The 16,471-nt window shown below is 40.0% G+C and overlaps 6 protein-coding genes across 7 annotated transcripts; 3 read left to right on the forward strand and 3 right to left on the reverse strand.

The window, feature by feature from the left end:
* Positions 1-189: 189 nt before the first annotated feature.
* LOC104810052 (uncharacterized protein At2g39795, mitochondrial) lies at positions 190-2,181 on the forward strand. Its single transcript, XM_010536233.2, has 3 exons — positions 190-541; positions 1,374-1,729; positions 1,826-2,181. Exons 1-3 carry the CDS (start codon positions 272-274, stop codon positions 1,983-1,985), a joined length of 786 nt encoding a protein of 261 aa, XP_010534535.1. The 5' UTR covers positions 190-271; the 3' UTR covers positions 1,986-2,181.
* A 933-nt stretch (positions 2,182-3,114) lies between these two features.
* On the forward strand, positions 3,115-7,911 carry LOC104810051. Of its 2 annotated transcripts, none has more exons than XM_010536229.2 (11): positions 3,115-3,393; positions 3,584-3,636; positions 3,919-4,043; positions 4,871-4,965; positions 5,085-5,152; positions 5,592-5,664; positions 5,931-6,046; positions 6,155-6,256; positions 6,405-6,504; positions 6,891-7,091; positions 7,824-7,911. In XM_010536229.2, the coding sequence occupies exons 4-10, from the start codon at positions 4,882-4,884 to the stop codon at positions 7,065-7,067; spliced, it is 720 nt and encodes a 239-aa protein (XP_010534531.1). In that variant the 5' UTR covers positions 3,115-3,393; positions 3,584-3,636; positions 3,919-4,043; positions 4,871-4,881; the 3' UTR covers positions 7,068-7,091; positions 7,824-7,911. The 2 variants fall into 2 exon arrangements, with proteins under 2 accessions (XP_010534531.1, XP_010534534.1); XM_010536232.2 differs by having other exon boundaries at positions 3,115-3,366.
* On the forward strand, positions 7,072-8,694 carry LOC104810176 (uncharacterized protein At2g39795, mitochondrial-like). Its single transcript, XM_010536372.1, has 4 exons — positions 7,072-7,091; positions 7,639-7,648; positions 7,824-8,179; positions 8,276-8,694. The coding sequence occupies exons 1-4, from the start codon at positions 7,072-7,074 to the stop codon at positions 8,433-8,435; spliced, it is 546 nt and encodes a 181-aa protein (XP_010534674.1). The 3' UTR covers positions 8,436-8,694.
* Positions 8,678-11,627, reverse strand: LOC104810050 (uncharacterized protein At2g39910). The gene is made up of 8 exons (XM_010536227.1): positions 11,561-11,627; positions 10,959-11,463; positions 10,763-10,849; positions 10,176-10,366; positions 9,579-9,774; positions 9,371-9,435; positions 9,182-9,283; positions 8,678-9,081 (listed from the first exon to the last, which is right to left on the reverse strand). Exons 1-8 carry the CDS (start codon positions 11,611-11,613, stop codon positions 8,964-8,966), a joined length of 1,317 nt encoding a protein of 438 aa, XP_010534529.1. The 5' UTR covers positions 11,614-11,627; the 3' UTR covers positions 8,678-8,963.
* A 490-nt stretch (positions 11,628-12,117) lies between these two features.
* LOC104810054 (LIM domain-containing protein WLIM2b-like) lies at positions 12,118-14,082 on the reverse strand. The gene is made up of 7 exons (XM_010536235.2): positions 13,970-14,082; positions 13,800-13,836; positions 13,335-13,534; positions 13,097-13,196; positions 12,983-13,017; positions 12,768-12,857; positions 12,118-12,458 (listed from the first exon to the last, which is right to left on the reverse strand). The coding sequence occupies exons 3-7, from the start codon at positions 13,467-13,469 to the stop codon at positions 12,219-12,221; spliced, it is 600 nt and encodes a 199-aa protein (XP_010534537.1). The 5' UTR covers positions 13,470-13,534; positions 13,800-13,836; positions 13,970-14,082; the 3' UTR covers positions 12,118-12,218.
* Positions 14,083-14,380: 298 nt separating this feature from the next.
* LOC104810055 (60S ribosomal protein L35a-3) lies at positions 14,381-15,937 on the reverse strand. Its single transcript, XM_010536239.1, has 5 exons — positions 15,828-15,937; positions 15,672-15,707; positions 15,142-15,370; positions 14,992-15,034; positions 14,381-14,652 (listed from the first exon to the last, which is right to left on the reverse strand). Exons 1-4 carry the CDS (start codon positions 15,857-15,859, stop codon positions 14,993-14,995), a joined length of 339 nt encoding a protein of 112 aa, XP_010534541.1. The 5' UTR covers positions 15,860-15,937; the 3' UTR covers positions 14,381-14,652; position 14,992.
* Positions 15,938-16,471: the final 534 nt, after the last annotated feature.

The raw sequence follows: 16,471 nt of genomic DNA on the forward strand, positions 1-16,471 counted from the left end.
CCGAAAAAACCGAACCGATCCATTCCGCCTCGAATCCGAACCATTTACCGAAACGTCCACCCCTAATTATAACCAACTTATAACTGGGTCGAGCGAAAAATCTTGATACAAAAAAAGGCCAAATTTTAAAATACCCATTTATCTCGAATACCCACAATAGAAAAAAAAGGCAAAATTTTTTGTATCAATACTAAACCCTAGAGATCCTTTAAACCCAGCTCTTTAAGAGCAAGAGGGAGTCCATCGGAAAGCATTTCTCTTCGATTCCGCCATGGGTTTCACTTGGTGTCTCCGAAGGTCAGCCTCAGCTCTGGCTCCCGTGTTGGGTCGGATGGCTCGAGCCCGTCTGAACCTTCATGGCTCCGCAGTCGCCGCCTCCGTCAACCGTTCGACTCTCGCTCGCAACCCATCTGCCTCTCCGTTCGTCCCGCGAGGCTTTCTTTACTCAACGGGTACAGAGAATTCGAGCTCCGACCAGACGCTTCTCCGGGTGATTGACTCCGAGCTCAAGTCTGCTCTGGAAACCGATGATCACGACTTGGTAAAACCCTCGTTTCTGTTTATCTGCGTTTTAGGGTTTATTGGTCATGGGTTTCTGCGGAAATGGAACGAAGTTGGAGAAAATCATGGGTTTTGTTTTGGTTTGATGCGTTCCAAAAGGTCGTTACTTTGATTTCCAAAAAGACGATAGGAAATGCTGTGTTGAAAATTTTGTTGATCATAGCTGATGGGATCGGTTTCGTATGTGTATATGTGCGTACCATCATGTGTGTTTCTCTATCTATGTGTATATGCATGTGTATATGAGTGTCTCAGTATGCATGGGGAGCCATAAGCTTTCAATTCAGGATACTGAAATGGCGTCTTGACATTGCAGTGTCTTAGCCAAGTGTATTTCTTTTAGCAATTCCGATGGATTGCTTTAGAAATTTCATACGAAATTTGGCTGTATACTTTGTAATATTCGATTACGTTAGAGCAATGAATAATGTTCGATAGAATCTCCATATTTCTGAAGTTAATCCTTACTGAAATGATACAAAGGAGTGAACCATTCTTGTGTTCACATCCTTTGCTTCGTCCTATGGCATAGGAAGGTGATTCTCTGTCATGGTTTAAGCTATAAAACCTCTATGGCTGACCTTGCATTAGTACAGCGCGCACCCACCAGCAAAATTTTACCTTTGTGATAGATCTTGTCCCGAAAAAAGAATTGTAGAATATTCTCTTTGACAAGGGTTGATAATCGTCAATGAAATCTTGAATTGCATGGGGATTTTGTTTTGTTAACTTTTTCAACAACGGGCTAGGATGAATTGGTTGGATTTCTTCTTCTTTGGTTGTGGTTTCACTGTCTTCATGTTGGGTTTTAGGCTGAAGACACTCCGGAAGAATTCCCTTTCGAAATTGAAGATAACCCTGGACACCAGACAGTAACATTGACAAGAGAATACAACGGGGAACAGATAAAAGTTGTGGTAAACACACCCGGTCCTTTCACTGGCGAGAATGGAGAAGACGATATGGAGGACGACGATGATGAAACACCTAGCCAGAGGTCGAGTGAATTGAGCATTCCATTAGTTGTCACTGTCACCAAGAAGAGTGGACTGAGTCTAGAGTTTAGCTGCACTGCTTTACCGGATGAGATTGCCATTGATGCTCTATCCGTGACTCATCCCGAGAACTCTTCTGAGGAGCCAATCTCATACGATGGACCTGATTTCCAGTAAGCAACGCTAACCCGAGACTTTACTCCGCCGCAAGCGAAAAACACTGACCTGCAAACTCAACTGTGTTTGAATTCTGTTTCCTCCATTTGCAGAGATTTGGATGAGAATCTGAGGAAATCATTCCACAAGTTTCTGGAGATTAGAGGGATAAAGGCAAGCACTACAAATTTCTTGCATGAATACATGATGAGGAAAGACAGCAGAGAGTATTTGCTGTGGTTGAAGAACCTCAAGAAGTTCATTGAAGAGTGAAATGCTGCTTTCTGTTTGTGTTTTTGCGCTTTCACGTCCTCTGAAATCAATTGGTTTGTCAATTAAAATCAATGGTCTGACATAACCAATGGTTTGGTTTAACTGCAGCCGGTTTGAACCGTTCCGGTTAGCCACATAACCACTCTGAAAACTTTGGGTGACAAATCTCAGATTCGGGTCTTCATGGTGCTTGATGCATGCTGTCTCAAATTGTTGACCTTTGCGCCTGTGGGTTTTGTAATATAATCCACATGATAATTTATTTCTTACGGGTTTCACACAAGTTGGGAAAGGAAAAGGCTTCATACGTACATAGAATCGTACTCTAATCACAATTACAATTATCATCGTTTTAATCAACGAATATAATTAATAAAGTTATAAAATAAATTTACACGTAAGCAATGCGTAATAGGAGAGAAGACTTCCAGTTCCACTGTAAGCCGAAGTGAACTTCCAATTATAAATTTCTTCTTTTGTTGTCAATTTCCAATTTCGGAATTCTTAATTTATAAAAACAGAAATATATAAGTCAATTTTTACCCGAAACCCGACTTTCTGGATACGGGAATTCATCATGCGTGCGATCGGGTTTCTATGAGAGTACAAATCCGAGATTCGGGTTTGGGTTCTTCGAGAGTTCTCTCGCGGGTACCTATAAATTCAAACATTACAAAAATACCCTTTAATATAACACACTTACAAAAGGGAAAATCACCCAAATAAACCGTCGGATCTATTTCAGTCTACACCACCAAAATTTTTTTTTTTTTTTCAATTTTAATCCACTTTTCGGTAGAAAAAGTTCGAAATACCCTTTTCGTTTTATTTTTTGCGACTTTATTACGACTAACATATAACTGATATACAACTAAAATAAGAAACAACTAAAATAAGAAAGATGATTTTTTTGCCACCTTTTTTAGAATCAATTGTAACTATATTTAGATTTAATTATGAAGTCGTAATAAAGAAGTTGTTTTCGAATGGATAAATATCGTAATTCGTCAAGGTAATTTCATCTTTTTCACGGGAAAAAACATGTGTTATATTTTCGGTGGTGTACAGGTGAAATAGATGGGAATTAAATAGTTATTTGGGTGATTTTCCCCTTACAAAAATAACAACCCTAGTTTACCAAGCAACTCATTTGTGTTTTGCGGGCAGAAGGGAAATCCATCGCCGTTCGCCGTTCGCCGTTCGCCGTTCGCCATCGGTCTCTCCGTCTCCGCCTTGCGATTCTTCGTCTCCACCTTGCGAGTCTCTGTTAGTCGTGTTCGCTTGCTCTCTCTGTTCACCGTGTTCGCGGTTCGGTCTTTCTGACTCAATCGTGTTCGCCGTTTGGTCGTCCTCGCCCGTACTTCTCACTCTCCGCCGTTCGGTCTGTCCGACTCTCAACCTCTCTCCGGTTCCATTTCGATCTCTCTTATCTCCTCTCAGTCTGTATTCGATTTCGATTTTCCTGTCGAACTAGTTTTCGATATATACATATATATATATATACACCCCTCACTTTTTATGTTTAATTCGTGAAATCTCTTTGTTGGAATTTATTTTTCGAGTTTCGAATCTGAATGGGTTTTGGCTTTCTGATTCAGGGTCGAAAAGGAGAAGGTTTTGTGGAAGTTGCAGTTCGATCACTCTCACACAGGTTTCCGAAAAACATAGTTGCTGCTTCTGTTTTCAGATCATCTGTTTATTGTTTGATCGAACTAATTGATTTGCAGTTCACCAAAATTGTTCCGAAAAACATGGGTTTTGTCTTCTGTTGTAAGGCAATCTGTTTATTGTTTGGATTTTATTAACTGATGGTTATGTTGTATTATGCATACGTACATGTTAGGGACTTTGTTTTATCAAAGGTGTGTATGTATAAAAATGAGTCCTCTCACTGAATTTTTCATTCGCCAACCGACGTTTCCCCTTCTCACAGCTCAGCCTGACGAAAACAGTTGGGCTCTTTTCCACAAAAAAAACAGCGAGTCCGACTCGGTCTCTCTCCTCCGCGACTCGTCCTCTCTGCTCAGTTCTTCTGCGATTCCGTTAGATCTTGAGAAGGTAATGATGTATTTTTCTTCTTCTCTGCTATTTTCGAGACTTATCTCCTCCGGTGAGATCTGTTTGCTTGCTTATGAGTTTGGCGCCTCTGATTTGAATTTTGGTGTTTTCTTTGCTCTTATTGGCGTTGGTTTCGATTTGAGTAGGATGGGATTCCCTATTGGATTCTCTGAATGTGAATAAGGTTGTCGATTTGGTGCTTGATGCGGTCACTATATTTGATTCTGATCATTTTTCATTGTTGGGTTCAGATCGATGAACTTGTTTAGTTGATTTTCTTTCTTGATCCTGAGAATTCGAGAATGTAGGTTCTCATCATTGATGGTATTTTGTCGTAATGTGGATGAGATAACTACTCTGATGCGTTAGCATTATGCGTCTAGGCATCTACGATTATATGTTTTTCTCTTGCGCGTTGTTGTCGAGCTAGTAAACTTGATTATCTGATTTAATATCTCCCCGGAATTGGATTGGTTTAAAGAGGTGAGGACAATATTTAGTCTGAATGTGTTTGTTCTTTGTGGATTTGAATGCGTTATGCGTCTAGGTTATCGACGTCGGTTGATTCTTCGTGAGTCTCTCTATCTCTCTTCTCCTCGTTTGATTTCTCGTCTCGTCGGTCGTTTCATTAGATCTTCGATTTGTTACAAATCATGATGTGCCCATCTCCGAATCAATTTTTTGAAAATCCGAGAAACTGTTTTGCTGCAATTTTCTGGATTTGTCTTCGTATTGTCGATTCGTCTTTGTTTTTCTGGTTTTGTTTAGTTTCCTCATCCTGAACTTGAGATCCGATCTGAATTCCGGGCTTTTGTTGAGCGTCGTAGGTTATTTTGTGATGGGCATCAGCAAAACCGAGATTAATTTGCGGAGATTGCTTGCTGCTGCACCAAAGCAGCAGAATCAGGCAAAGCTTATGCATGTATGTCCTTTGAATTTCATACGGAACTGTTGATTTGGTAATGGTATATGTTTGGTTTGTGTAAGCATCTGATTATAGCTTCGAAACAACTAATGTTGACATATATGGAACATCTGTAGTATGTTGCTACTTTAAGGGAACAATTAGAACAACTCGCGGAAGAGAAGACCCCAGAAGGACTACCGAGGTTAGTATATCATGTATGTTGTTCTCGATTTGAAAGATTCAGGATTGAAAATTCAGTCTTTTGCATAATAATGAAATGGGAATTCCCATTTCTGTTTGTTCAGCAAGCAGGTGTCGTGTACAATTATTGTTTTTGCTTCGGGAGGTAGTATCAAAAACAAAATTCCGTCTTTCTGTGATCAAGGGTTTGAGAGCTGGAATAAAAAAAATGTGCATAGAAAGTGGAGGGCTTTTTATACTCCTTTTGAATACAGAGAACTAGGATGTTTTACCCAGGACTGATTGATTTAGTGAACTAGGTGGCATGAGCCTCTCTGGTTTTGCGAGTAATTAAAGCTTCTTAACTTTCATGATAAAATGGAATGTTTGAGTCTGGCCCTGATCGAGCTAATAGTTTTCTTATCGAGAGCTATAATTTATGTTGTTTGATATCTCCCCAGATTTCCAAAGGCTAAGGTGAATGAGTATTCTGAGATGATTGAAGCCATTGCTTCCAGAATAGCTGCTCAAGTGGTATGTTGGTTATGCACGAACTATAAAGATGCGCTTTTCCATTCTATAGTTAAGGAATTCAGGGCTATTCATCAGAAGACATCTAAGATTCATGCTCACGGCATGCTTTCCTTTTTACTTTCCCATTCCCTTGGAATTCTTATGAGAGGCATTTGATTGAAGAAGCCTCTAAAGTTGATATTTACCAATTTTTATAATTGCAAGAATTCGAATCTGGCATTGTTGGCTTTTAATTGGGACTGATACCAACTTTTTCCTATTTGCAGCCCGATGCAAGGGTCTCTGACGAACTTTCTGCAAAGGATTCTACCATGGAGAGCCCTTCAAGAGCTGAAGATGATGTGCGGAACCCCACTTCTCCCCAGCTGAGAAGAAGATTTGTGTAAGTATATTCTCAGTTCCTTATCCTTGGATTGTTAACTCTTAAAATGTTTGTTATTCTTTACATTGTCACTAGCTTTGTTCTTACCGCCAACTTTCATTGAGGCAGGCCTGCGAGTAGCAAAGAGGAATACCATGGTGATCTTGATGCTGATGCATCAAAACCAGTAAAACTAGATGCTGCTGCTCAACTACACATTGAGAAACACAGGTAGTTTCATAAACTGCTAAGAACTCATTTGTTCTTGGCTCTCGTCTGATAACAATTCGGTAGCGAAATACTGAGCTTAGTGAAACCCAATGCATATGTATTTTACAAATCGTGGTTCCTATAATACCTCTCTTTCCTCTCCCGGCAGAAAGCTTCAAGAGGACCTCACTGATGAAATGGTGGTATTGGCAAGACAGCTCAAGGAGAGCAGTCTAATGATAAGCCAGTCTGTACAAAACACGGAGAAGGTAAGATGCCGATTCTTCTCACCGAGACCCTTGTAATTTAGGAACAACAGAATCTGTTCTTTGTTTGTTTCCTCAGCCTCCTCCTTTCTCTATCCTTATTCCGATTTACTTCACCGTGAACAATACCCAGAAAATAGTTTTCAACTACCTCTACTTTTGGTGGTGTAAAATTAGTACAGGTTTAAACAAAAAAAGGGTATATGACAAGTTCCCATCGATACCAAAGCTTGTGCCGTTTATCTTTTATATGTGTAAAACTTGACTTAGCATAAGTCTCATTATGTTTCTTCATTCGGGTTTTACACGAAAGCAAAAAGAAAGAAAAATCTAAGCCAGGCTCGGTTAGTGTTGCGTTTGAATAGTCTGGTTTCTATATATGAATGCAGATACTAGATTCGACGGAGGAAGCTATAGAGCAGAGTTTAGCAAGCACGGGACATGCGAATGTAAGAGCTTCGAAGATATATTCAGAGACCTCGAAGACGACCTGCTTCCAGTGGCTATTGATCTTTGCAATGACCTGTGTGTTTATCATGGTCGTCCTCTTGATCCGCGTCACGTAAAAAAATGGCTTATGGCTCTGAAAGGTTTGCTCTTTTATCAGTATATGTATATATGTTACTGATTTATCACCAAATATAACCAAAATTATAAAGTCCTTTGTTACTATCTCTTCTCGTTCTTTGTTGTATGCAAAATTTTGAGAGGATATGGCAGACTAATTTGTGAAATATACAAGAGATTATCCCCTTTTGATTCTCTTAGACAAGAGCTATTGGGAATTTTCATGTTTTATAAAGTTGAAACTATTATATTTGTCTCTTGGGCTATTCAAATGGATGGTTTGCTGGTTATTTCCAAAAATAGGGTAGGAAATGCTGTCTTGAAAATTTTGTTGGTCATAGTTGATGGGGTTGGTTTCATTTGTGTATGTGCATATCATCATGTGTGTTTCTCTATCTATGTGTATATGCATTTGTATATGGGTGTCTCAGTATGCATAGGGAGCCATAAGCTTTCGATTCAGGTTACCGAAATGGCGTCTTGACATTGCAAACAGCTGAAATTGATCCGTACTGAAATGATACGAAGGAGTGAACCATTCTTGTGTTCATATCCTTTGTTCGTTCTAAGGCATAGGAAGGTGATTCTCTGTCACGTTTAAGCTATAGAGCCTCTATGGCTGACCTTGCATTAGTACAGCACACACACAAGCGAAAAGAATGATTTTTTAACTTATTCAACAACGGGGTAGGATGAATTGGTTGGATTTCTTCTTTCTTTGGTTGTGGTTTCACTGTCTTCATGTTGGGTTTTAGGTTGAAGACACTCCGGAAGGATTCCCTTTCGAAATGGAAGATAACCCTGGACACCAGACAGTAACATTGACAAGAGAATACAACGGGGAACAGATCGAAGTCGTGGTGAACACACCTTGTCCTTTCACTGGCAAGAATGGAGAAGACGATATGGAGGACGACGATGATGAAACACCTAGCCAGAGGTGGAGTGAATCGAGCATTCTATTAGTTGTCACTGTCACCAAGAAGAGTGGACTGAGTCTAGAGTTTAGCTGCACCGCTTTACCGGATGAGATTGCCATTGATGCTCTATCCGTGACTCATCCCGAGAATTCTTCCGAGGAGCCAATGGCATACGATGGACCTGATTTCCAGTAAGCAACGCTAACCCGAGACTTTACTCCGCCGCAAGCGAAAAACACTGACCTGCAAACTCAACTGTGTTTGAATTCTGTTTCCTCCATTTGCAGAGATTTGGATGAGAATCTGAGGAAATCATTCCACAAGTTTCTGGAGATTAGAGGGATAAAGGCAAGCACTACAAATTTCTTGCATGAATACATGATGAGGAAAGACAGCCGAGAGTATTTGCTGTGGTTGAAGAACCTCAAGAAGTTCATTGAAGAGTGAAATGCTCTGCTTTCTGTTTGTGCTGATAAAATCTGAGACTGGGACTTGCATATGGTTATATTGGTTTTGCGCTTTCACGGCCTCTGAAATCAATTGGTTTGTCAATTAAAATCAATGGTCTGACATAACCAATGATTTTAACCGTTCCGGTTAGCCGCATAACCACTCTGCAAACTTCCTTTGGGGTCGTGTTTCATAATCTCATAAACATGTAAACACAAACATAAACTAGTAGGAAGAGATGTTCGAGAAAAAAACACTAACATCTGTTTGAGACAAACAGATATGTGTGTGTGTGTGTGTGTGTTATAGCTCCACAAAGAATTAGAAAGAGCGTGTATTAGATAAACCCACTTACCAAAACCTCAGTAACCCACCAAAACGACAGCAGACCGTCAAAACCACCAAAAGAGCTCTACTCTATAATGGATCCAATGTAAAAAAAACCCTCCAAATGGCTTAACCTACTCTTCTTCTCTGTCCGGTTTTTTTTCCGCAACCCTCAGAGGTCCTTTGGCGAGACTATGTTTATTTTGTTTCATACCTCATCGCGCCGTGGAGAGACTGTATGCTTTGGGTCACAATTCTCAGATTCGGGTCTTCATGGTGCTTGATCCATGCTGTTTCAAATTGTTGGCCTTTGCACCTGTGGGTTTCACACAAGTTCGGAAAGGAAAAGACTTTCATACATACATACATAGATACACGTGGCAATCTTGATATATAGGTTAAATGCATTTGCTTACTCGCGGAGTAACGTCAATACACGGAGGATAAGGCGCCTAATATCCTCACGAGACTTTCGCATCGAGGATTCTTTATATAAGGAGACAAGCTCATCCACCAATCTGAAAGTCCAAAAGCACGAGACAACGACGTTAAGAGAGCTAATTGAGAAGAATCAACTTTTCATATGAATTTTTACGGGGCTAAACCTTGTGATATGGGGTGAGTTTCTGATCCATGTTAATCTTACGACAGTCTCCACCTTCTCAAGAACCTGCATGGTGTCAACAGAGATACAGAGAATTTTTATATGAATCACTATTTGTAAAGAAGAAAAGGCATCCTCGATTAGTAAGGATTTGCTTGAGAAGTCTGCATCATCAAGATGGGCGGGGCGTTGCAATGGACATGACTTACCAACAAAACAGTTTCATCATCATCTGCATGCATCCATTGGAAGAAAAGTGGAAAAATACGTCGAAAATGAGCCAGTAGAAAAAGACCTAGAGCATTAAAAAGCGGCTCAATGAATCTTAGCCAAGCAATACGCCGCTCCTTATTTCCCGGCTGGCGTTCTAGGTGGCCGAGCATCTCATTCAAGATCCTCTCAAACCTAGAAAAGAAAGAAAAAAGAAAATGAACGTAGGTAAAATAATAATAGGGAGTCAAGTTTTCATCAACAAATCTGGCAGAACAAATCAAAACCAAAACAAAAGATTTTCTTAAAGAGATATGTCCAACTTCAAAAGTTGTCTGAATATGGTCATCGTCTAATCCGTTCTCAGACTAACTGATGTGAATCCACACTTGCGAAACGAAATGGATCAAGACATGGAGTCAGACAGAATGGACATAGAGGATAGTGTAATATGTCATAGAAAGGGTGAAAATGATCAAGAATATTTAACCATCGCACTTTTAAAATATTATACACAAAAGGATTTTCACCACAACCTTCTCTTTAACTCCCGGACTCAAGAAATGAAGCAACGGAGAAGAGAAGAGAGTCTTTACCATGAGCTACGGGGATTATTCCGCTGGATTTCAGTCAAAAGGAGCACAGACATCTCTACAACATGTATCCATATTTCGTCTGCAGACACAATATTCTGGCAGCATGCATCAAGAATGACATCTCCATACAAACTGAGCTCAGGACCAGTCACGTTTTTGGTGAGATGTACAAAGCAAATCATACCCTGCCCCTGTTATCAGGCAATGATATAACTTCATCTTTTCGATATTTCAAAGTTGTGATTCTGCCTATTCTATTCATCGACTTCTGTTTTCTCTATTAATCTCTCAACAAAAGGGATCCACCAAAACAGTAAAAACCAATAAACAGAGCACAACTCCAACAACATATAGATTTTGCACTCCAACATATTCACTAAATCCATGCCCCTTAGCGTTATTAACAAATACAAACATAGAGCATGCAAGCACAAAAAAAGGTTACTTTCTTAAAAATTGCAGGAATATAGGATCTATCTACACATATGTAAGACTCATATAAAGGAGGATTGATTAATAATACAGACATTGGAAGCTTAGTAAAGCAGCATAACCCATCAAAACCACCATCCCAGGAGCTTACTTACTTTGACTTCATGAGACCAGTGATCGAGTGCTGTCAAAGCACAAGGGATCACCAAGTTGCATAGTTGTCCCAAATGTGGTTTCTCAACCTATCAAAAGAACAAAAACCACCAAAAATTACATGGCATGGCATTCTAAAGCTTAATTTTTTTTTTGACAAATTGGGTGGAAACCAATTCTCAAATTCACAGAACAGACCTGAGACACAAACCATCTGAGCTGATAAGCAGACAGAATCGCGTACCCGACAGGAGTTCTCGTCATTGTAGATGAAATATCATCTGTGTCTGTGCCCTTACCGATCGAACTCTCCTTGATTCTACCTTTCAGCTCAGGCAAAACTTCGGGCAATAATTCGATCACCAACCTCCTCTCTTCTCCGAGCCCCTCAGCATTCTTCCGGGGGAAACACCCAAAATAAACACTCGAAAACTCACGAAAAGCAGATTCGGCAGCGAGAGATAGGTTTTCAGGAATCCATGAGAGGAGTTCGTGATCGGAGGATCGGGAAGACGAGAGAAGGGCACAAGCCAAAACGAAGTGCCTGATCGAAGCATGGATCTCGGTATCAGAATCCCTTGAGCTTGGGCGGGAAGATGGGTTTGGTAAGAGGGACAAGAGAATCTCTTTGGTCGAAACATTGCTGCTCTCTTGCGGAATACACCGTGTTCGTCCGAGCAACTCTGTTATAGGTTCAGATATCCTGAATTCTCAGAAAAAAAAAATTTAGGGTTCGTCAACGAAAAAGAAGAAAGGGAAGGAAGAGGGAGAGAGGGAGATGGAGAGGAAAGAAAGCTCACCGGAGAAGATGACTATGGAGGTCGGAGGAACTGTTCGACATTTTTGAAACCATGCCCTGCTTTCCAATTCACGCATAAACTCAAAAATACCCTTTTAAGTATTAACTATCTAATTTGTTAAAAAAACAAAATTAATATTAAAAACAGATAATGGATTTTTATTATGAATATTTGCCCTTTTTTTTTAAACTAATCCAATTTAATAAGAGATAATAAAACGAACTAAAACTACAACTAAATATATTTGCGAACACTAAGTACTCACATTTCATAATTCAATCTCGTACAATACTCTGATACCATTGAGTGTGTGTTCATATATATATATATATGACACTGATCCACCTTGATTTATTAACAAAAAAAAATGAAGAAAATCTTCCAAAAAATGCAATAACGACACCATGGAAGTCGGAGTTCCGACATAAGAGGGAAATAATCAGACAACCTCTAAACACACATACAAATAACAAAAGCACACTCTCTCAATGAAAACATTGCAAGACAATCAAATCTTCCCTAGTTCCATCATCTACGGAAGCAAGAATCCAAGAACACATACATACGTACATACATACATATATGTGTATATATATATATGCTCACACCAACACAGATAGACACGCAAAGCAAAGCAGTCCGGACTCGATTTGAGTTTTCAAGATTCAGGGGCGGCGGTTGCGGTTGCGGCTGCGGCTGCGGCTGCGGCGGCTGTGCGTTTGATGGAGGCGGATTTGATGAGGTGGTTGTAGCTTCCTTTCTCCTTGAAGAGCTGAGAGAAATGGTGCTTGCAGTAGAGGATTCCCTCCAGTGCTGCGTAGTTTGACGGCGATATTGGGCATCCTCCGTGTGAGCATTTGAAGCACGATTTGTGGTACGACTGGCTCTCCACCGTTACCTGCACGATATTGATGAAATCATGTATATAACGGTTGAAATGACTCGATACAAATGCTTCTTTTTATACGGGCGGTTGATGATGTTTGTTACCCAAGATTCGGCATTTCATTCATACACCAAGCTCAACTGTCGAGGATACTATTTTCACAACTAATGTGAAGAAACAGAAACAGTATCCTTGTCGAGATTCTGCGTTTAACCCCAGCATACACGAAAATGAAAACATACGATGCCATTGGAGAACAGAGAAGGAAGCAGGGCAATTCATAATCCGAACCATAGATGTACTTTGATCGATAGTGTTTACCTTTTCTAGAGGATACACGGTTTTACCGCAAGTGGTGCATTTATCTTGCGTGCCGGAGAACATGCCGGCGACTTTGCTAGGCGTCCTTGTCTGAGATATCGGCGCAAAAAAAGGGGATCAGAATATGGATCAGAGTGGGAATAGATTTAACCGGAAACTGCTGTTCACTGTCACAAACAGAAGTGCGTGTTGTTGCATCGTTAAGAAACATTTACCAGCTCAGGGGTCGGCTTCTCGGCTGGCTTTGCAGCTGCGAGGAAAGGAAGAAAACTCAAGACAAAGATCAAACGGATCAAAGATCGAGATGCTGGACGAAAGACGAGACATACGTGACTGGAAGTTCTTGTGAAAACTGCCCGTCTCCTTGAACAGCTGCTCAAAGTGAGGCTTACAGTACAACACACCTTCCATGGATGAATAGTTGCTCAGCTGAAAACCATCAAGAACACTAAATTTCATCAGCTGAAATACAATCCCCATATCAATAAGCACCATAAGATAGACGAAACAAAGAACACAACGGCATCGACATCGATATCCACAAGATTTCAAAAAGAATCATAAAACCTGAAGCCTGCTTTTACAGTGAGTGCATTTGAAGCAAGACTTGTGGTATGAAACTCCGTCAGCAGACAAAAGCTCCACAGGATACACAGTCTTCTCACAAGCCTTGCATTTCTGTTGAGTGCCCGTAAAAGACATCCTCCTTCCAAGACCAGGGTTCAATCCTCACTCTCGATCTCGCCGATACCAAACCCCACTTGTTCCTGTAATTTTTTCAAAGTCAGAACCTTTTTGACATAAACTGCGCCGTCGATTCTAGAAACAGCAACAATCGATCCATGAATGAATAAGTGGGTCGTTTTCTGATCAAATCAGAAGGAACCCAGATCATATCAGAGACGAATTACGAGCCAGGGTCATTAGAACGGGAATACAAACTGGTCAATGACCCAAAATTAGATATGCGTGCAAGATCAAGATCGAAGAGGAGAAATCAAGAAATAGCCGAAACTCAGTGAGATCCCTTACCTAGCGAATTCAGAAATGGCGAATTCCTCTACTTGAGCTGAAACTTTCCTCGATCAGATCCACGGACAAGATAATAAAAGCAATTAAAAAAAGGGGGAAATGCAGCTGAAAGTGGGAAAAAAGAAGGAAAAGAAACGAGTTCGAGGAGAGAGGGAGAGAGAGAAGCTTACATACACAATGGCAATGGAGGAGCACTCAGAGAAAGACGATCAAGGCGATGAAAAGGAGGATGAAGAGATAAATCAAATAAGGGAGAGAGAGATGCTTAAAGAAATATCTCGAGTTGAAGCCTTTATTCTTAAAAAAATGTTGTTTAATTTTGCTGGAGACAGTGGGGTTCCACTTAATCCGGTCTTTTATTAATGGTTTTTTTTTAATCCGAAATTAAACGGCAAAAAACTATCTTACGGTTTGTCTGGTTTAAGACATGTTTATCCATCCATAATCACATCTGTTTATACTTGTGTATCTGCCTACATAAAGGATGTTATATCGGTGGTTATCACCTGTATTTCCTAGACATACGAACATTTATGTCTTGAGCAGAGGATTCAGATAATTCAGCAAAAATATTTGGTATATAGACATAATGGAGGGATGATTTCTAACTGAAGAACAGTGTTATACAATTGAGCAACGTAAGAAACAATGATTGATGGAATTCAATTCATCAAAACTGTAAATTTTCCAAGAAAAATAATGTATCTAAGTCGAGTGAGGACAAAGACATATGACATCAAGCACTGGTGGATGTTGCAGAATGAAAGGGATCAAAACTCCAGAAACAAGGTGATAGATAAACTTGTTGCCTTCTGATTGTTGCAGAATGAACCAAGATTTCGAATCTTGCCTCCTGCAAAGAGAAAAGAGGAGCAAAATTCCCCAAATTTTCAGGAATCAGAAACAAAATCTCCAGGCTGACCCTGAATCTTCAAAGCCCCTAAAGCTACCATGCCCTTGTGTTCAAAGCTAACCCCACGAGCCGTACCTTAATCTTATCTACAACAATAAACTAGAAGAGATAATCAATCTGCCAGAGGTGAAACCATATGAAAACTGTGTGAAATGATCAAAAACCAGCATCTAACCTTGCTACTTTATGATTATCAAAAAACAACCAAGAAAACAAAAAATGCGTTGTATATAAAAACTTGGGAAACAAGTAAAATCTCCAAATGGAAGCACATTTCACCTTATATGTTGCTTGGGTACATGAAGACACGGACTCTAGCTCCCTGCAATAACCAGACAGAAAGGGTTGATCAGACCATGTATAGCAAAGCTGCAAAGGACACAAAGATATCTAAACTGGCGAAATCATGTTAAGGAGAAGTAAAAATACCATAGACTTTGGAGGAAGGTTTGACTTGAACTTGGCTCGGACAACGCCACTGTTACCATGAGGTCTGGTGACCTTTCCCCATATGCAACGGTAGTGTGACCCGTTCTGTTTAGTCTTTGCCTTGTAGATGTAAGCCATACGTTTCCCCAAGTACCATGCCACCTCTTCCTGGGTATTCACACCCTCGATCTGGACGAGGGACGTGTTCGGGTACTGGTTTGATTTTGATCTGCAGAATCACTAGTTGTTAAAGGGCAGAAGTAAAACTCCCAAAGATCAAATGGTGACCGAGCAATTGGAAACGGCACCTCAATGTCAGGAAATGGGCCATCTTTCTATACACAGAACTAACTTTAACAAGTGAACAATCAATGAATTCAGACGAGTGTACACAAATGAGGACAGCATCCGAAACCTAACTCCGCACCAGGATGCTCAAACGCGACAGTCTCTGACACAAATCTAAACCCGAACAAAAAAAGCATAAACCCATACCAAAGCAAATCAACAGAAGCAGCATTGTACGTTACCTCTTGTATCCAAGGACTGTTCCTCTTACGTACAATCTGCCAAAAAGGAGAAAAACAAATCACAGATTCTAGTGAGTCAAACAACAGTTTCGCCTGATGCAACTCATTCCGAGCAGAAATTCGGCAGAAAAAAAGGACGGTGACGATGTCCATTACCTGACTCTCTCTCCTTGACGACCCTTCACCATTTTCGATCCAAGATGATCTTCCTCCAGCCTCCGGCGAATTAACCCAAGTGCGAGAGAGAAATAAAACCCTAACTGCTGAACTCCACTCGGATAAATATATAGAAAGGTTCTGAATTTGCAAAACCCAAACTTTATTGGAACTAATAATTGTTTAAGCCCATATCAGCTTCTTGGCCCATAAGCCCATCCAGTAACGAGCAACGATTTGTTTTTTTTTTGGAAAAGAATATACGTGTGTATATATATATATTTTTGATACAGTATATCACTCTCCCCAATATAAATTGTACTTGATATTAATTTGGCAAATCAGAAATTGAGATTTTTATTTGAAACATTTTGATAAATTGCATTTTCTGTGGAACTTTTCCTATTCCTAATATCTATTTTTTTGGAATTTTTCCTATTTTTTAGATTTATGGTTGACTTGCAACCCAAGTTTTATTTTTATTTATTTATAATTAAATTAGGGAAAAAATATATGGAAGACATATATATATATATATATATATAGCTAAAACCTGAAGGGCGATTAATATACATATACATAAATCGCTTGTGCATCGCCATCTTCACAAGCCATGAGGATTCTAGCGGCTCCCCCTCTCAACC

This window comes from Tarenaya hassleriana, unplaced genomic scaffold (assembly GCF_000463585.1).
Source record: "Tarenaya hassleriana unplaced genomic scaffold, ASM46358v1 Cleome17, whole genome shotgun sequence".
NCBI classification, from domain to species: Eukaryota; Viridiplantae; Streptophyta; class Magnoliopsida; order Brassicales; family Cleomaceae; genus Tarenaya; species Tarenaya hassleriana.